The sequence below is a fragment of the Rana temporaria genome, chromosome 8 (assembly GCF_905171775.1).
Source record: "Rana temporaria chromosome 8, aRanTem1.1, whole genome shotgun sequence".
In the NCBI taxonomy this organism is placed as follows: Eukaryota; Metazoa; Chordata; class Amphibia; order Anura; family Ranidae; genus Rana; species Rana temporaria.
In genome coordinates this window covers 75,329,286-75,345,377 of record NC_053496.1, presented here as the reverse complement: position 1 = coordinate 75,345,377, position 16,092 = coordinate 75,329,286, and the positions used below count along the sequence as shown (strand labels likewise).

The window sequence follows — 16,092 nt, the reverse complement described above, 5'->3', positions numbered from 1 at the left end:
GTGAAAAGGAATACAAATCCTTTGGCAGGTAAAACCACTCCCTCCCATTTCTTTATTTCAAATTTGTATTTAGCCATTTGTCTGAAGTTCAGGTTTACAACTCTACACCATTCACCCCACACAAAGCCTTGGCCAATTGCTCATCTTTTCCAGTAAGATAGAACTACACAGCAAACTATACCTGAAAAGATTTTGGGGTCACTTTAGTAAAAGCAAAAAAGCTATTTACTTTGCAATGGAACTTTCCCTTAGTTTAGTGAACAAGGGGAAAATGCACTTTGCAAAGGGATGCCCAATCACATGCATAGAAGAAAAACAATAGTCTGCTTGTACATGATTGGAAGATGGATGAATGAAAAAATGTATTTGAAAAGTGAACAGCCCATTTGCTTTTAGTTATTGAACACCCTTGGCTAAATTCAGGGCCAGCACTAGGCTAGGAATGATATTCTGAATGAGGACTTGAAAAGGTTTACCACTTCCATGGCAGACCCCACAAGCTAGCTGTTTTTATAGCAGCTTTGAGCAGTTCTAAGGCTACAGAAGACGACGGCTCCTTGGATTTTTCTTTTGAAACGGCTCCATCCCAAAAGCCTTCTGAGATCAATGAGCTACTGAGGCCGAAAATATACTGTACCCCAGACAAATGAACGGCGTACAGTTAGAGTGAGGGGGCACCTCAAAGCACAGAGCAACATCTCATCCGCAGGGGTCTGAAAGAATGTAGTCTTAGAACATAAAGGGACTCCCATGTATTTAACAAAAACACTGCTCCATACACAGAGTATAAAAAAGTCTCCACACAGAAAAGAAATGTGTTAACATGGTAAAACGATGAGGATGTTGCCCCCCTCCCTATAATGCCAACAGACTTGTCAGTCAGTGTGTACAGCAGTCTGTCCAACAGAAGCCGGTCTAATAAACCGGCTTTTGTTGAAGGGCCATACTGAACAACTAGCATCTGATCAGCACGCACAACCAATGGCTGCAAGTGCTGATCAGTGTATTCTGGTGGTAGTCAGAATACAATAGCACAGCGGGTAAGATCACTGCACCAACATCACTTATGTTTGTACAGCAATCAGTCAGTTTCTCTTCAAACCTAAAATAGAAACGGCAGTAAGCCAGCCATATACGGAGCGATATTCTTTCCTGCAACCATGGGTTTGCAGGAAAGAACATAGCTCGATTCCCCCATCAATATGGTAATTGTTAATGGGAGAATCCCTCCTGCGGAGCGCCATGGTGTTCTCCAGTTGGAGGGGGCACACAGTAATAATTGCTAGCAGCTATAATATCCGCTATGTAAAATATGTAGGGCTTGTTGTACCAACGTCAATGGATCGATTAACTTGGGTACATTCAGCATGCCCAAGCTTGGTTGGTTCCTGCTGAACTGGCGAAGATTGGAACCTTCTATTGCCGGCTTTAAGAACGTTTTACACAAAGAGTCCAAGACATTTTTTGTAGGTTTTGATAACCAAGTTTAAATCATAACCAAGGTTATACAGCTAAAAGTTTTCCTTCTTTTGTTTTTGGTAAAAAAATAAAAAATATGGGTTGGAACCAGGAGTGAGTGAGGATGAATCCAAAAATGTAAGGCTGTCACCAGACCTGAAGCAGAGAAGATATCTTCCCGTTCTGATGACAGCTATCAAAATGGTGGATGCACACCCTACACCCGCCCCCACCCTTTGGTCCCCACTGGGGAATTCTTCATTTTTTCTAAAAAGGTGGAAGAACCCTCTAAATTTCACACATTGACAACAGAGGAAAGTCTTCAATGCAGAGATATGAACAGTAATGCCTGCCATATAATACTTCCATGCTTTACTATTTACCATTTTTCAAAGCCATAACCACCCTCAGACTATGAACATTAAAAAGGAATAGCTTTAGTGCCGGTTCACACTCCCGCGACTTGGGATCCGACTTGTGTCACCCCAAGTCACGCGACATGAGAAATTCAATTGAAGTGAATGAGAGTCGTCTTAACCACTTAAGCCCCGGACCAATATGCAGCCTAAAGACCCAAGGGGTTTTTACAGTTCGGGACTGCGTCGCTTTAACAGACAATTGCGCGGTCGTGCGACGTGGCTCCCAAACAAAATTGGCGTCCTTTTTTCCCCACAAATAGAGCTTTCTTTTGGTGGTATTTGATCACATCTGCGGTTTTTAGTTTTTGCGCTATAAACAAAAATAGAGCAACAATTTTGAAAAAAAAGCAATATTTTTTACTTTTTGCTGTAATAAATATCCCCCAAAAACATATATAAAAACATTTTTTTTCCTCAGTTTAGGCCGATACGTATTCTTCTACCTATTTTTAGTAAAAAAAATCGCAATAAGCGTTTATCGATTGGTTTGCGCAAAATTTATAGTGTTTACAAAATAGGGGATAGTTTTATTGCATTTTTATTTTTTTTATTTTTTTACTACTAATGGCGGCGATCAGCAATTTTTTTCGTGACTGCGACATTATGGCGGACACTTCGGACAATTTTGACACATTTTTGGGACCATTGTCATTTTCACAGCAAAAAATGCATTTAAATTGCATTCTTTATTGTGAAAATGACAGTTGCAGTTTGGGAGTTAACCACAGGCGGCGCTGTAGGAGTTAGGGTGCACCTAGTATGTGTTTACAACTGTTTGGGGGTGTGGCTGTAGGAATGACGTCATCGATCGTGTCTTCCCTATAAAGGGAATGACGCGATCGATGCGCCGCCATAGTGAAGGACGGGGAAGCCGTGTTTACACACGGCTCTCCTCGTTCTTCAGCTCCGGGGAGCGATCGCGACGGAGCGGCTATAAACAAATAGCCGCGCCGTGGTCCCGGATCGCTCCCCGAGCGGACCCGACCTCCGCATGTAGCGGGGGGGGTCCCGATCGGACCCCCCACCCGCTAATAGGCGAGGACGTACCCATACGCCCATGTGCCTGTACGTGCCATATTGTGGACGTATATGTACATGGGCTGGTCCTTAAGTGGTTAATGCACACTACTGAAGTCGCTCCGACTTCAGAAAAAGTTCCTGTACTACTTCAAGGCGACTTCTAGGCAACTTGTACCCATAGAATTCAATGGAAGTTGCTTCCAAAGTCAGATCACTGTCTTAACTGAAGCAACTTTACAGGAAGAGAAAAAAGTTTACTCAGGCAAACCCCTCCCTCCCACAGAGTTGATTATTTTGTGATTCGCCACAGCCAAAGTCGCCTGTCCTGGAGGCAACTTTAAGTCGCGCTGAAGTTGCCTTGCAAAGTCGCGCTGTAAGTCGGGTTGTTCTTATGTGAACCGGCTCTAAACTGATCCACTCGAATTTTGAATTAGTCTATACCAACAAATTGATAACGGCCACTACCGTACCATGTTTGCAATGCCACATCAAGTATTATATCATGCTTAGCGAGCATTCACAATAGCAAGCTGGGCACTATACAAGGCTGCTGGTGTGCGCTGGGAGGAAACAACGTTGATGCCCGATCATGGAAAATCACACAATTTACTTTTTCCTTTGTTAGAACAATAGTCTGCACTGCAACCCACTGCACTGAAAAAAAAAAGTACTGCGTTCCATACTTTTCTTTGATGCAAAACAGTGGTGTAAACTGCCCCCATAGGGCTTTTTGTGTCTTGTGTTAGAGCTGTGTTGGGTAAGGCTGCCCAGTGCAGTCCCTGTACACTTGGGGAACAATCTCTTAAGGCCCACTGAAGAACTGCTTCGTAACTTGGTAAAGAATATAGAAATCTATAATACTTTTCGATGCAGTCAAATCAACATATGTCAAACATAAAATAGTTCACAGAAAGCTTACTCACTTGTACTTTAGGAATATCCACTGGAGAATCCAGGCTGCCACTAAGATCATTCCATTAATCTCACAAATTGAGAAAGCCCATGCAACCCTGTCAAAATGATCAAAAAATACATCCGGAAGGGGACCCTCTTCTGTCTTGGAAGGCACACGTTCATTGACAACGGAAATCATCACCGTGGTGAACATAAAACAGCAAAGTGCATAGAGGAAGGCTACAAGGGTTTTATTCCACTCATTCGGAAAAGACAGCGACCGGTCCACCTCTGGCATAGAAATTTGGATCATTTCCTTGCGGATTCCATTTGGCATACCATTCTTCTTGGCTTTGCTGGTGAAAGCATGATCGTTCGAATTAATCTCAGCTTTGGTGTAAATATGTCCATTTGCGTGGCCATTTTTGTGTTCCTCTATGTGATGTTCGATTTTCAGCGTTTCTATCATCTCCAACAGCTGCCTTCCATTATCAGAAGAGACAAGGGACAGCGGAGGCTTGTAAAAGTCATCTTCTCTTAACCTGAGCAAACCTTGGCCATTAAGGGATTTAAAGGTCTCCAAGTATTCCGGTAGACCTCTGTTGGTTAACCAGTCAGCAACCTCCTTGGGTGACCAGTGGATTACCTCCTTCATTTTCCAATCACAACAGTGTGTGTATCAGCTTATTCGAGACAATTGCTCCTGAAGCCAACAAGTCCTCTGTGTAACCTTCTCATCCTGTCACAGGCTTGGCCGTACAGCTCAGATTATGAATCAAACAGGAAACCAATGGATGTTGATAACATTACATGTCTCCTTTCTTTTGGGGATAAAAGACGTTACATCACTTGGTCACTGGAAGAGAAAAATGAAAAGCATGAGTATTTAAAAAAGTAAAAATTTGTATTTGCAAAAATAAAAGACAATTCCTAAAATATAAAGAAACATGCAGAAAAGCAACCAAAATATTCCCAAAAATACATTATATGTAAAAGTTATCATATCCCTTAAATTGGAAGCTCTAATAAGCAGGGCCCTCTGATTCCTACTGTATTAAATTGTATTGTACCGTCTGCCCTCATATTGTACAGAGCTAGTAGTTGGCGCTACAGAAATCCTGTAATATAATAATAATTAAAAACCAGAAGATGTAAGAGAAAAGCATTTACAACCTGCAAACAATAGTAGTCATCTAGTTATAACAGAGTGACCTTCTTAAGAGAGGTGCAAGTTGAAATTTTGGCATATTCACCATTGGATTGGAATAAATACTTAGAGCGCCAAATGCATCTAAGCGCTTACCAACAAGCTGGGGGAATCCAGTTCCCAAGAGCAAAAAGAAGAAACTAGGACATCTAAGTAAAAGAGGGGAACAGACAAGAAATAAACAGAAATATAAAAAGAAGGGGGGGGGGGGTGTCAGGGCACAAAAAGCCTATCCCTACTCCCTGACCATGGACCGCAGCCTGGGATTAAGGCAGCGTCCATGCCCTGTTGTGTTATGCGTTTCACAAAGCCTGCCTTCTGAACTATAGAAGTGCTGACAGGAAGAGTTTTAGGAGGCAGAGTTAGTACAAGTATCACAATCTGCAGGCAGCAAGTTACCATGGGATATGTAGTCCTTAGAATTTTAAAAGTAAACAGTTGAGTAGAAGCTGGAAAGCATGCAGGGAGTTGTGGAAAGTGATAACCAGCAGACAGGCAGCACTCACAGCATGAAAGAACACATTTCTGGTAAGTTTATACTGGACTGTCAAATATAACCATTGTTTGTATTGCTATTACAATGTCAATTTTATAAAATAAAAGTATATAATGTGACCGCTAATTTCCTTTAAGGCCTCTTTCACATGGTCGGACCGTTTAGGTCCGCCTGTCAGTTTTGTCGGCAGACCTGAACGGCCGCTCCATGCAGTCCTATGGAGCACCAGATGTCAGTGGAGACATGTCCGCTGACATCCGTCCCGATCCGCCAAAATCAGACGGATGGCGATACGTTCCCATCCGTCTATGGTGGATCGGATCGAGTGAGATCTGATGAAAAACAGACATGCTGTTCGTTTCCATCAGATCTCTCCATAGGCGACAGCAGCGCTGCACAAGCCCCTCCCTGCTCAGTGAGCAGAGAGGGACTTGTAATCCCCCGCTGAGTCGGCGGACTCCGTAGGGACTGAGTCCGCCTCGTGTGGAAGAGGCCTTAATTAACTCATGGTCCAAGTAAGCTTTTTAACAACATCCAATTACTTATTACATACTGCAAAAATAAAATAAAAACACTTGAGAGCTGGCTGGAGAAGTCAAGGTAATACTGAACATTCAATAAGCCATCTATTTTTGTTCCTTCCCTATGGATGTAATTAGAGATGTCCCGATACCGATACTAGTATCGGTACCGATACCGAGCATTTCCCAAGTACTTGTACTCGGGGGGAAATGGTCCGATACTTCACCCGATACCTGGGCAGTCCGGTATCGGGTGGTGGGGGGAGTTACTAGTCTTCTCCGTGTTGTCTTCTCCCCCCCAGTGCTTTTTTGTTCCCCCGTGCTGCTCTCCCCCGTGCCATCTTGTTCCCCCGTGTCGCTCTCCCCCGTGCCATCTTGTTCCCCATTGCTGTCTTGTTCCCCATGCCGCTCTCCCCTGTGCAGCTCTTCCCCAGTGCCGTCTTGTTCCCTGTGCCGCTCTCCCCGTGCAGCTCTTCCCCAGTGCAGTCTTGTTCCACCGTGCCGTTCTCCCCGTGTCGCTCCCCCTCGTGCAGCTCTCCCCCCGTGCCGTCTTGTTCCCCAGTGCCGCTCTCCTCCGTGCCGCTCTCCCCCCATGCCTTCTTGTTCCCCAGTGCCGCTCTCCTTCGTGCCGCTCCCCCCGTGCTGTCTTGTCCCCCTCTGTGCAGCTCCCCCCCCCTCCCATGCCGTCTTGTCGCCCCCGTGCCGCTCTCCCCCCTCAATCTGTCAGGATGGAGAGCCGCTCCTACCTTTTCAGAATGAACAGAGTCAGTGATCACTGACTCTGTCCATTCACATAACTGAGCATCATAACTTGTGTTTACGATGCTTCAGTTTATGAATGGAGGAGCTTCCCTCCATTCATTTCAGCTGAGGCTGCAGAGAAAGGGACTGGGGAATCTGTGTCCCTAGTCCCTTTCTCTGTCTAAAAGGGGAGATGTCAGAGGTCTGTTAAGACCCCTGATAGCTCACCAAAGCCCCCCCAACAGGACTGATTAAAAAAAATGAAAAAAAATAAATAAAATTGTAATAAATAATAATAAAAAAAAATGTAAATAAAAAAAAAAAAAAAAAAAAACACACTGACAATCCACTAAAAAGAAATCACAGAAAAAAAAAAAAAACTGAAAAAAAAAAAAAAAACTGTAAAAAAAAAAAAAAAGAAAAGTCACCTGACATTTAAAAAAAGTATCGGTATTCGGTATCGGCGAGTACTTGAAAAAAAGTATTGGTACTTGTACTCGTTCTCAAAAAAGTGGTATCGGGACAACCCTAGATGTAATAGGAGATCGTGTCCCCTGGCTTTTGCAGATTGCATTTTCCTGCATGTACTATACTTAAAGGGTCACTAAAGGAAAAAATGTTTTTGCCTAAAATTAATGTCTGCAAGGTAGACAGACAGAATAGTGTAATGATTCTGTTAAAAAACGAGTAAATACCTATTAAATTCCTTCATCTATATCACCTCCGGCGTTCTAGTTTCTGTTCTCTCATTCACTTCCTGGTTTGCGGAACCTGTTCATGTAAGAACTACATTTCCCAGTATGAATTGCGGCACGCCTAGTAATTCACACCTCCTTGAAGTCTCTAACATGTAGAGAGCGTCCTGCCGCACAGATGTAGTTCCCAGGAGGGGGTGAGCACGTCACTGACCACCGCAGTAAAGCCTCCCATCACGGTGGTCAGTAAAATCAGACAAGCAGGAAGTGAACAGAACAGAGAAGAAATAGAGCGACTTCTGAGCAAAAACGAACAATGAGGAAGTGAAAAGAGGAATGTCTGCAGGTAAAGGATGCTTATTATGAAAAAAAAAAATTTCCTTTACAACCCCTTTAATAGATCCTGAATCCTTCATGAAAATGTTGAATAGTTCACCCTGGTCAAGCTTAATGAGTGAGTAAGTGAGAAACTTGTAAAGCGCAACACATGCAAACTGAATCGCCTCTCCTTTTACAGCAGTCTCAATCAATCATGTTCAGTGGAATATTTCTTTTTTACCCCCCTAAAGAGAACTGGGTGATCAAATTCAATACAAACAAGAATTAAAATATTTTTCATGAAGATGCAAGCTGAAATGGTCATCCACAGTAACCAGTCCTGTATTTTATTTTGTGGTTAAAGCTAATCAAGAAATATGACTGGTTATTATGAGCAAACATATCTTAGGGTTTGTTTTCCTTTTTACCAGTTTAAAAAAAATAGTTAATAACCTCAAAACATGGTAATTTTACCCCTTAAAGGAGTTGTAAAGGAATTTTTTTTTTCTGAAATGACTGTTTACAGGGTATAGAGACACAATAGTTAACTGATTCCTTTTAAAAATTATTAAAAATAGATAAAAATCAATCATATAATGTACCTACAGTTTTAGTTTCGTTTTTGCATGTTGTTTCCTGCTTCTGTGATGTACAGAGACACAGAGCCAATACAGGGCAGTGATGGTTTGGAAAACGAAACTGATTGGTGTTGAGGAATTTTAGACACACAGTAATCACACCTCCTTGATTAGTGACCACAGAGAGAAAGCTCCCAGCACTGTGGTTATCAGGAAACAGACAACCAGGAAGTGTGGAGATCAGAGAAGAATTACAGCAACTTGAGAGCAAAAACGAACAATGAGGACATGAAAACAGCACTGCATTAAAGCGGGGGTTCACCCTATCGACAGGAAAAAAAAAAAAAAATTTCTTTTACCTTTAAATCAGGCACTGTAGCGCGAGCTACAGTATGCCTGTCCCGAATTTTTTCCCCCCATACTCACCTTGTAGTCGTCCATCGAAGATACCGGGGAATGGGCGTGCCTCTGGAGACGGAGGATGATTGACGGCCGGCTCTGGCGCGTCACGCTTCTCCGGAAATAGCCGAAATAGGCTTGGTCTTCACGACGCGTGCGCATAGCCTGTGCGCACGCGCCGTGAAGAGCCGAGACCTACTCCGGCTGTCTTCGGGGAGAGTGACGTGCCAGGGCCGGCAATCATCCTCCCTCTCCATAGGCACGCCCATTCCCCGCGGGAGCCGAAATCTACGATGGACGACTACGAGGTGAGTACGGGGTTAAAAAAATCGGGACAGGCATACTGTAGCTCGCGCTACAATGCCTGTCTCGATGGTAACATCATGTGGGTCAGGGTGAACTACCGCTTTAAGGTAAAGGAAGCTATTAAGATAACAAAAAAAAATCCTTTACAAACCCTTTAAGCCCTGTGCATTTTTTTATAGGGAACTAATATATATATTTTTTTTAATATAGTCACAAAAAAAAAAAAAGTCTGAGCATCAAGTTTTTCATACTTTATGGTGCCACGCCTAGTTTAGCAACTTAAGTTGTGGTTACCAGAAACTGAACACAAGAAGGCTTTCTGCAATTAACGCTCAGTGAATAATTCACATATTTTTATTTCAACACTTTGCAGGTTAAATAATTGATTCAGATCTCCGATGTATCTACAAAGCCAGTGGGGAATTACCACTCAAGCCGATAAATCACTGTGTGGAAGTGTTGCAGCTTTCATTAGTAAAAGACAAGTTTTTAAATGGGTCTCTGAAGCACTTCAAATGATTAGCAGTAAAGGAGCAGAGAGTCCACAAATCCCCTTATTATGTCAAATTGTTGTCTTTAGGACATCTTTATTCATTGCAGCTGTAAATGAAATCTTCATCGGCCACACTGGGCTGAGCAGCCATAACAACTATAAAGGTGTGTAGGAATTCAGTAAAACATTTATAGAAATATGTGAGAATTATAAGGCTGGTTTCACACCACTTGTGTTGCATTTATCACAAGCTTACGTGCATTTTATGCACCTTAGTTGACATGCGTTTTTTAATGTTACATTTTGTGTTTTTTTTTTTGTTGTTTTTTTTTTTAAGCTGTGCGCAAGGTCCGGGGATGGAGTGAACCCAGCCTTAGTGCCCCTCAAAGATTTGGTTTTGAATATTTTTTTCAAGCTAACAATTTTTCTGGTAGATAGGACTATCATAGTAAATAAAGATGGTTCATGTGAAAATGACAGGCTGCACCCTGACTAAACGGCCTCTGAAGTTTCCGGTTTGCACCCACAGATTTTCCAGTCTTTGGAAACACTGATCACGCTCAATTCACTAAAGAATATCTCATCTCATTGAATCACGTGACACACTTTCTCCAATTATCTCATGAGATGCTGAAAGTGTCAATTCATTACCACCTCACAAGTTATTTACCTCACAAACCAAAAACATGGAGGTAAACAGCTCATAAAACAGAGTTAACGTCAATTCACTAAGAAAATAAATAAATGCATGAGTTAAATAAGTAGTGGTCCAGCCATGAGGTATTTAAGGAATGTAAAATATATATATATAAGCGCTTTGTGAATGGGCGGCTGCCTCCTGGGATACACACAGTTCCCAGAAGGCAGCGCGCCCCAAGTTACACCTACAGGTAGAGTTGCCACCTCATCCCTTTAAAAAGGAACACATATGAATTACACAGGTTCTGAGGTTAATTTAATGCAGGTAAGGCACCAAATGAGTCTAATTACCACCTTAATTGGCCACAGAACCTGTGTAATTAATAGGTGTTCCTTTTTAAAGGGATGAGGTGGCAACCCTACCTACAGGTAATCCTAGATTAAGGTTTACCTGTAGGTGCTTGCAATATCCCAGAGAGACTACTTCAACGGCTTGAAAGGGCACGCTGTTCTGTTTCAAGCCAGGGTCATGCCGTGAAAGGCAGGTCCCGCACGCATGTGCAGGAGTGACGTCACTTGACTCCAGCCAGTCAGAGAGCCAGAGTTCACGGCCCCCGGAAGAAGAGGGATGAAGATGGATGCTCGCTGCCAGTGTTGAAGACGGTGACATTGTGGGCTTCTACTGCAGGTAAGTGTCACATAATGTGCTACTATGCGATGCATAGTAACCCATTATGCTTTACCTTTGCAGGGAAAGATAGAGGAAGTAAACCCCATCGGGGGGGGGGGGGCACTGGAGGGGGAGGAAGACAGAGGAGATGGACACAAGGAGAGCTGCAGATAGCAGGGCTGCGGATGATGGAATCACACAAACGGACCACAATGTCAGGGCTCAGCAGCCATGATTATCGTGGTCAGTTTGCAGAGGGGAGGGTATAGTCAGGTAGGATCAAGCAGGTTTTTAGTGTATACAGGGGGCCAAATGACAGCACAAGCACTGTACAACATGCTTTAAAGGAACAGGATCTGTTTGTTTGCTTTTTAGGTTAATAAACGCTTTAAAGTGGGTATAAACGCACAAAACAAAAAAAAGCAAGACAAATGCATAATGAGCTAGTATGTATAGCATATTAGCTCATTATGAATTACTTACCTTAGATCGAAGCCCCCGCGGCAATCTTCTTACACCACTCCGGCCGGCGACATCACTCCTGGAATTACTTTCAGGTATCGCAGGCATCACTCATGCACGCGGAAACTGCCAGTAACGGCATACTAGCTGAAGCAACGGCACAGACGTGCCATTGCTTGAGTGCGCGTGTGCCGATGACGTTCGCACATGGCGATACAGTGGATATTGCCTAAACTGTGCAGGTTTAGGAGATATCCAGGGTCGCTACAGGTAGCAAAAAGTGGTTGTAAAGGGTTTACAAACAACTTTAACAACCTACAAGAAATAAGATGATGCACATATTTGTTTCCAATAATATTCTGTACGTCAGTCCTAACCATCCAAAACACACAATGCCGCTCAGCCCACTTGATTCCTATAAAAGTATTTTGCAGTAAGCATCTTACTTGGTCAACGAGCGGAGTTCTGCTTTACCCGGTCTTCTATAGGTCTCCCATAAGGGCTCTCCTGGTAGCCTGGCAGCCTGGCACCATAAGTGAGAGTCTTCTGTCTGCTCTTGCTGCCAGCAGTGTGGGACGAGTTTATCTGCTCTATTGAAATCAGCGACAGCATCCTGTATCAATTGGCTCATTACACCGAAACAAAATAGAAGCGCTAACAAGCTGGGCAGTCGCTCCAAACAAAATGACTGACGCGCGGATCACTAATGTGCTGACACTCATTTATTCGTGTAAAATATGTCACAGAACATTAACCAATAACAAAGGCAGATTCCACGCTGCACACCGCGCCGGGCTCACGTTCGAACCGCCTTCATCAAATTCATACAATGTTGTCACAACAGACTAGTTCCCCACAATCAGACCCACCTCAGGAAGGATGCATCTAAAACATGGAAGGTTACATTTCTGACAGTTTACACCAGAAATCACCGACATCCCAGTACAGCTATTGGTTTAAAAAATTACTTTAGAATGGTCAAATTGTACGGATCTTGTGAAATGTATTGTGTGGACCAGGGATCCTCAAACTACGGCCCTCCAGCTGTTGCGGAACTACACATCCCATGAGGCATTGTAAAACTCTGACATTCACGACTAGGGCATGATGGGAATTGTAGTTCCTAAACTGGAGGGCCATAGTTTGCAAGCTGAATGTCAACCTGACTCCTACTGACACTTGATAAACTGAAAATATGGATGAAATGAAGGTGCGTTTTATTTGTGTAAATTAGTGCCCAATGAATCCTTTCCTGCAGTTCCAAGTTCTGTTCAGAAAGCCTAGTACTACTTTGCCCATTCCCATTCCTATTACTCAAACCACCATGCCAAAAGAGGGGTACAAGAGAAGTACAAAAGTGCTCTTCGGGGCTCCTCCCGACCTGCCATATATTTAGTGATCTGCATTGTTATGCACACATGTGACGTTAGCACTAAAGTGGTTTTAGCGGCACTTTTCACCAGCAATTTTTACCCCCCCCCCCCCCCAAAAAAAATATTTATAGGTAGATTCACGTACAGCGGCTTAACTTTGTGCGGGCGTAACGTATGTTATTTACGTTACGCCGCAATTTTGAGAGGCAAGTGCAGTATTCACAAAGCACTTGCTCCGTAAGTTGCGGCAGCGTATCGTAAATTGGCCGGCGTAAGCCCGCCTAATTCAAATGTGGAAGAGGTGGGTGTGTTTTATGGAAATTATTCGTGACCTCACGTAAATGACGCTTCAAACGAACGGCGCATGCGCCGTCCGTGGACGTATCCCAGTGCACATGCTCCAAATCACGTCGCAAATAGTCAATGCTTTCGACGTGACCGTAACCTACACCCAGCCCTATTCTGAATCGACTTACGCAAACAACGTAAAACGTGAAAAATACAACGCTGTGCCGACGTCCATACTTGACATTGGCTGCGCCAACTTTTTGGTGGTTTCTCTTTACGCCTGAAAACGCCTTACGTAAAAACGGCGTATCTTTACTGCGACGGGTGTGCGTACGTTCGTTAATAGGCGTATCTTGCTGATTTACATATTCTAGGCGTAAATCAGCGTACACGCCCCTAGCGGCCAGCGTAAATATGCAGCCAAGATACAACGGCGTAGGAGACTTACGCCGGTTGCATCTTAGCAACATTTAAGCGTATCTCAGTTTGAGCATACGCTTAAATGTACGACGGCGCGTATTCAGAGTCACGACGGCGTATCTACTGATACGCCGTCGTAATTGTACATGAATCCAGCTATTAAACTCCAATTTTAAGTCGCTTTGAAAGTGCTTTTAAAGTGGATGTAAACCCAATTTTTTTTGTTGCTGTCACAATGTATAGTATAAGATTTCCTATCATCTGTGCCCAGTCTTGCCACAAAAAAATAATCCAGCTCTGAGCAATCCTCTTTTCTTTTTTCAGTGAGATAAACAGACAAACAGGAGAAAACTTTTGTCTGTTCTCCCCCCTTGCTGTGAATGACAGGTTATTTACATATCTCATGCACTAGCCTGAGACAGGCGTTGTTTTTTAATTCCCACCCCCACTCCTTTTCTGAAGTCATGTGGTTACTTTTCTGGATTTTGACTGGGTGATAGCAGAATTCAGTGTAAGAAATACTCAGGAGAAAATGTATGTTGACAAGGGGAGTGTAGAGGTGGGCGGGGAGTCTACTGACATCACGACTCCACCCACAGAGCTCCAGACAACAGACCCACCCACAGAATCTGCAGTTTTTCAGTTCTTATAACAGACAGAGGGGAAACATTTGACAGGTAAGGATACATGCAGGAGGCATCTATATCCTTATAGATCAGCACTATGGCAGTAGTTTAGAAAGGATAAGAGTGGGTTTACATCCACTTTAAGGCACTTTGGAAGAGCTGCCTATTCATTGCAATGGGTAGAGCGTTTTAGGAGCGCTAAATACAGCGCTCCCAACTCGCCCCAAAGATGCTGCTTGCATGGCTTTTCGTAACGTCCCGCCAACGCACCGCCCCCAGTGTGAAAAGGCGCACTGCTATGAATGGGAGTCCGTTTTCAGAGGCTATTTCTTGCGCTAGATCGTCTGAAAATAGCGTCAGTGTGAAAGGGGTTTGGCACACCGCGACCGCGTGCATCAAAAACATTAAAGAAAAAAAAATGTGCAGTTTGTGCTTTTAGAAAAGTAATAATCAGCAGTGGTCAAATCATAATAGGAGCCAGTTAGCAATTTTAAGGCAAAAGGAATAATAATATCAATCTATTCACCAGATAATCACGTCAACAAATTCAAATACTAACAGTGCAAACTCGTCTTTTATTCTCATAAACCGAAAACATCATTTTTCTAACTATGCAGGGCAAGTACATTAAATCTAATGACTTAAAAGCATGGCTGGCGCATCGACTCTTTTCTCATTTTTCTATTGCATTTCCCAGAAACAATTAGAAGAGAAAACATTTATTGCCGGCATTTATCTGAAAGTCCCCAATCAGTAAACAATCATAGGATAAGCGCTGGAAGTAACAAACAAAAACACACAGCTTGGGCCTACATGTAAGCACTTTACGCTAAAATATACAGCAGCTCCCTGCCAGAAAATTATTTACAGAAGTCGCCATGACCGAGAAAGGTTTTTCATATCCAGGGAAGATTATTTATTAGAACGTACTGCTTTTCTACAGACGCCATTCCGCTGAATTTTGGCAGCGGCCATGCTCACTGTATACAGATAATAGAATGATCAGGGGTCAGTTTTCCAACTCTTTCTTCTGTTTTTATTTTAATGTAAACCTGAAAGTAGTGTAATGGTACCGATTAGGCTCCAGAACAACAATGCAAGCACAGAGGAGGACTCTACATTAGAGTTCAGACTAGAGCTGCACGATTAATCATTAAAAAAAATGCAATCTCAATTCAACTCCCCCCACGATCTCAATCCAGCATTTCCACGATTCACGTCTGCAAATGAGGTCAGTTTACCCACTTAAAGGGGTTGTAAACCCTGTAAAAATCGCACCGCATACTAGCTCATTATGAAAGCCTTGCCTTCGAACGAAACCCCCGCAGCGGCAGTCACTGCTGAGGGGGTCGACATGTTCTCCCTGGGGTTCCCTCCGAGTTTGCAGGCTCCGGCGCTGTGAGTGCCGGGAGCCGCAACAACGTCACTTGTGCGCATGCGCGCGGGCGGGAGCCCTCAGTTCCAGTAAAAAGCTCTGAAGTTCCGGCACGATACTCCGAACCTTCAGCGCGCATGCGCTGCTGATGTCAGTGGCTGCCTGCAGGGTGAATATCTCCTAAACGGTGCACGTTTAGGAGATATTCATTTTGTGTGATAAAGATATATATATATATATATATATATATATATATATATATATATATATATATATATATATATATATATATATATATATACATACACATTTTTTTTTTTTAGTGGAGACCCTAGGGAATAAAATGGCGGTCGTTATACTTTATGTAATAGTGGATGTAATAGTGGATTTAATAGTGGATTTTTTGTATAATAAGAAAGATGTTACGCCGAGAATCATGATCTTTATTCTGGACAAAAAAAACGTGATTCTCATTTTATCCAGAATCGTGCATCTCTAGTTCAGACCACGCACTGGAGGGGGATGCGATGCACTCATCCATCAATACAAAACTCCACTTACTTTATACAATGACTCCACAGGCCTGTAAAAAGTGTTAATTAAATTACAACTAAGGTTGGAGCACACTGATGATTTTTATTAGCAAGAGACTAATCATTAGCAGTAGTGATCAACTGCTACACACTTGGAACAA

The 16,092-nt window shown here is 43.0% G+C and overlaps 1 protein-coding gene across 3 annotated transcripts in view; it reads right to left on the bottom strand.

Moving 5' to 3' along the window:
* Positions 1 to 16,092, bottom strand: part of SGMS1 (sphingomyelin synthase 1) — a 193,765-nt gene that overhangs the window by 51,796 nt on the left and 125,877 nt on the right. For all 3 annotated transcript variants that reach the window (XM_040362057.1, XM_040362058.1, XM_040362060.1), the window contains exon 2: positions 3,821 to 4,647. In XM_040362057.1, the coding sequence (XP_040217991.1) occupies positions 3,821 to 4,446 (626 nt within the window). In that variant the 5' untranslated portion in view covers positions 4,447 to 4,647. The remainder of the gene's footprint in view (positions 1 to 3,820; positions 4,648 to 16,092) is intronic.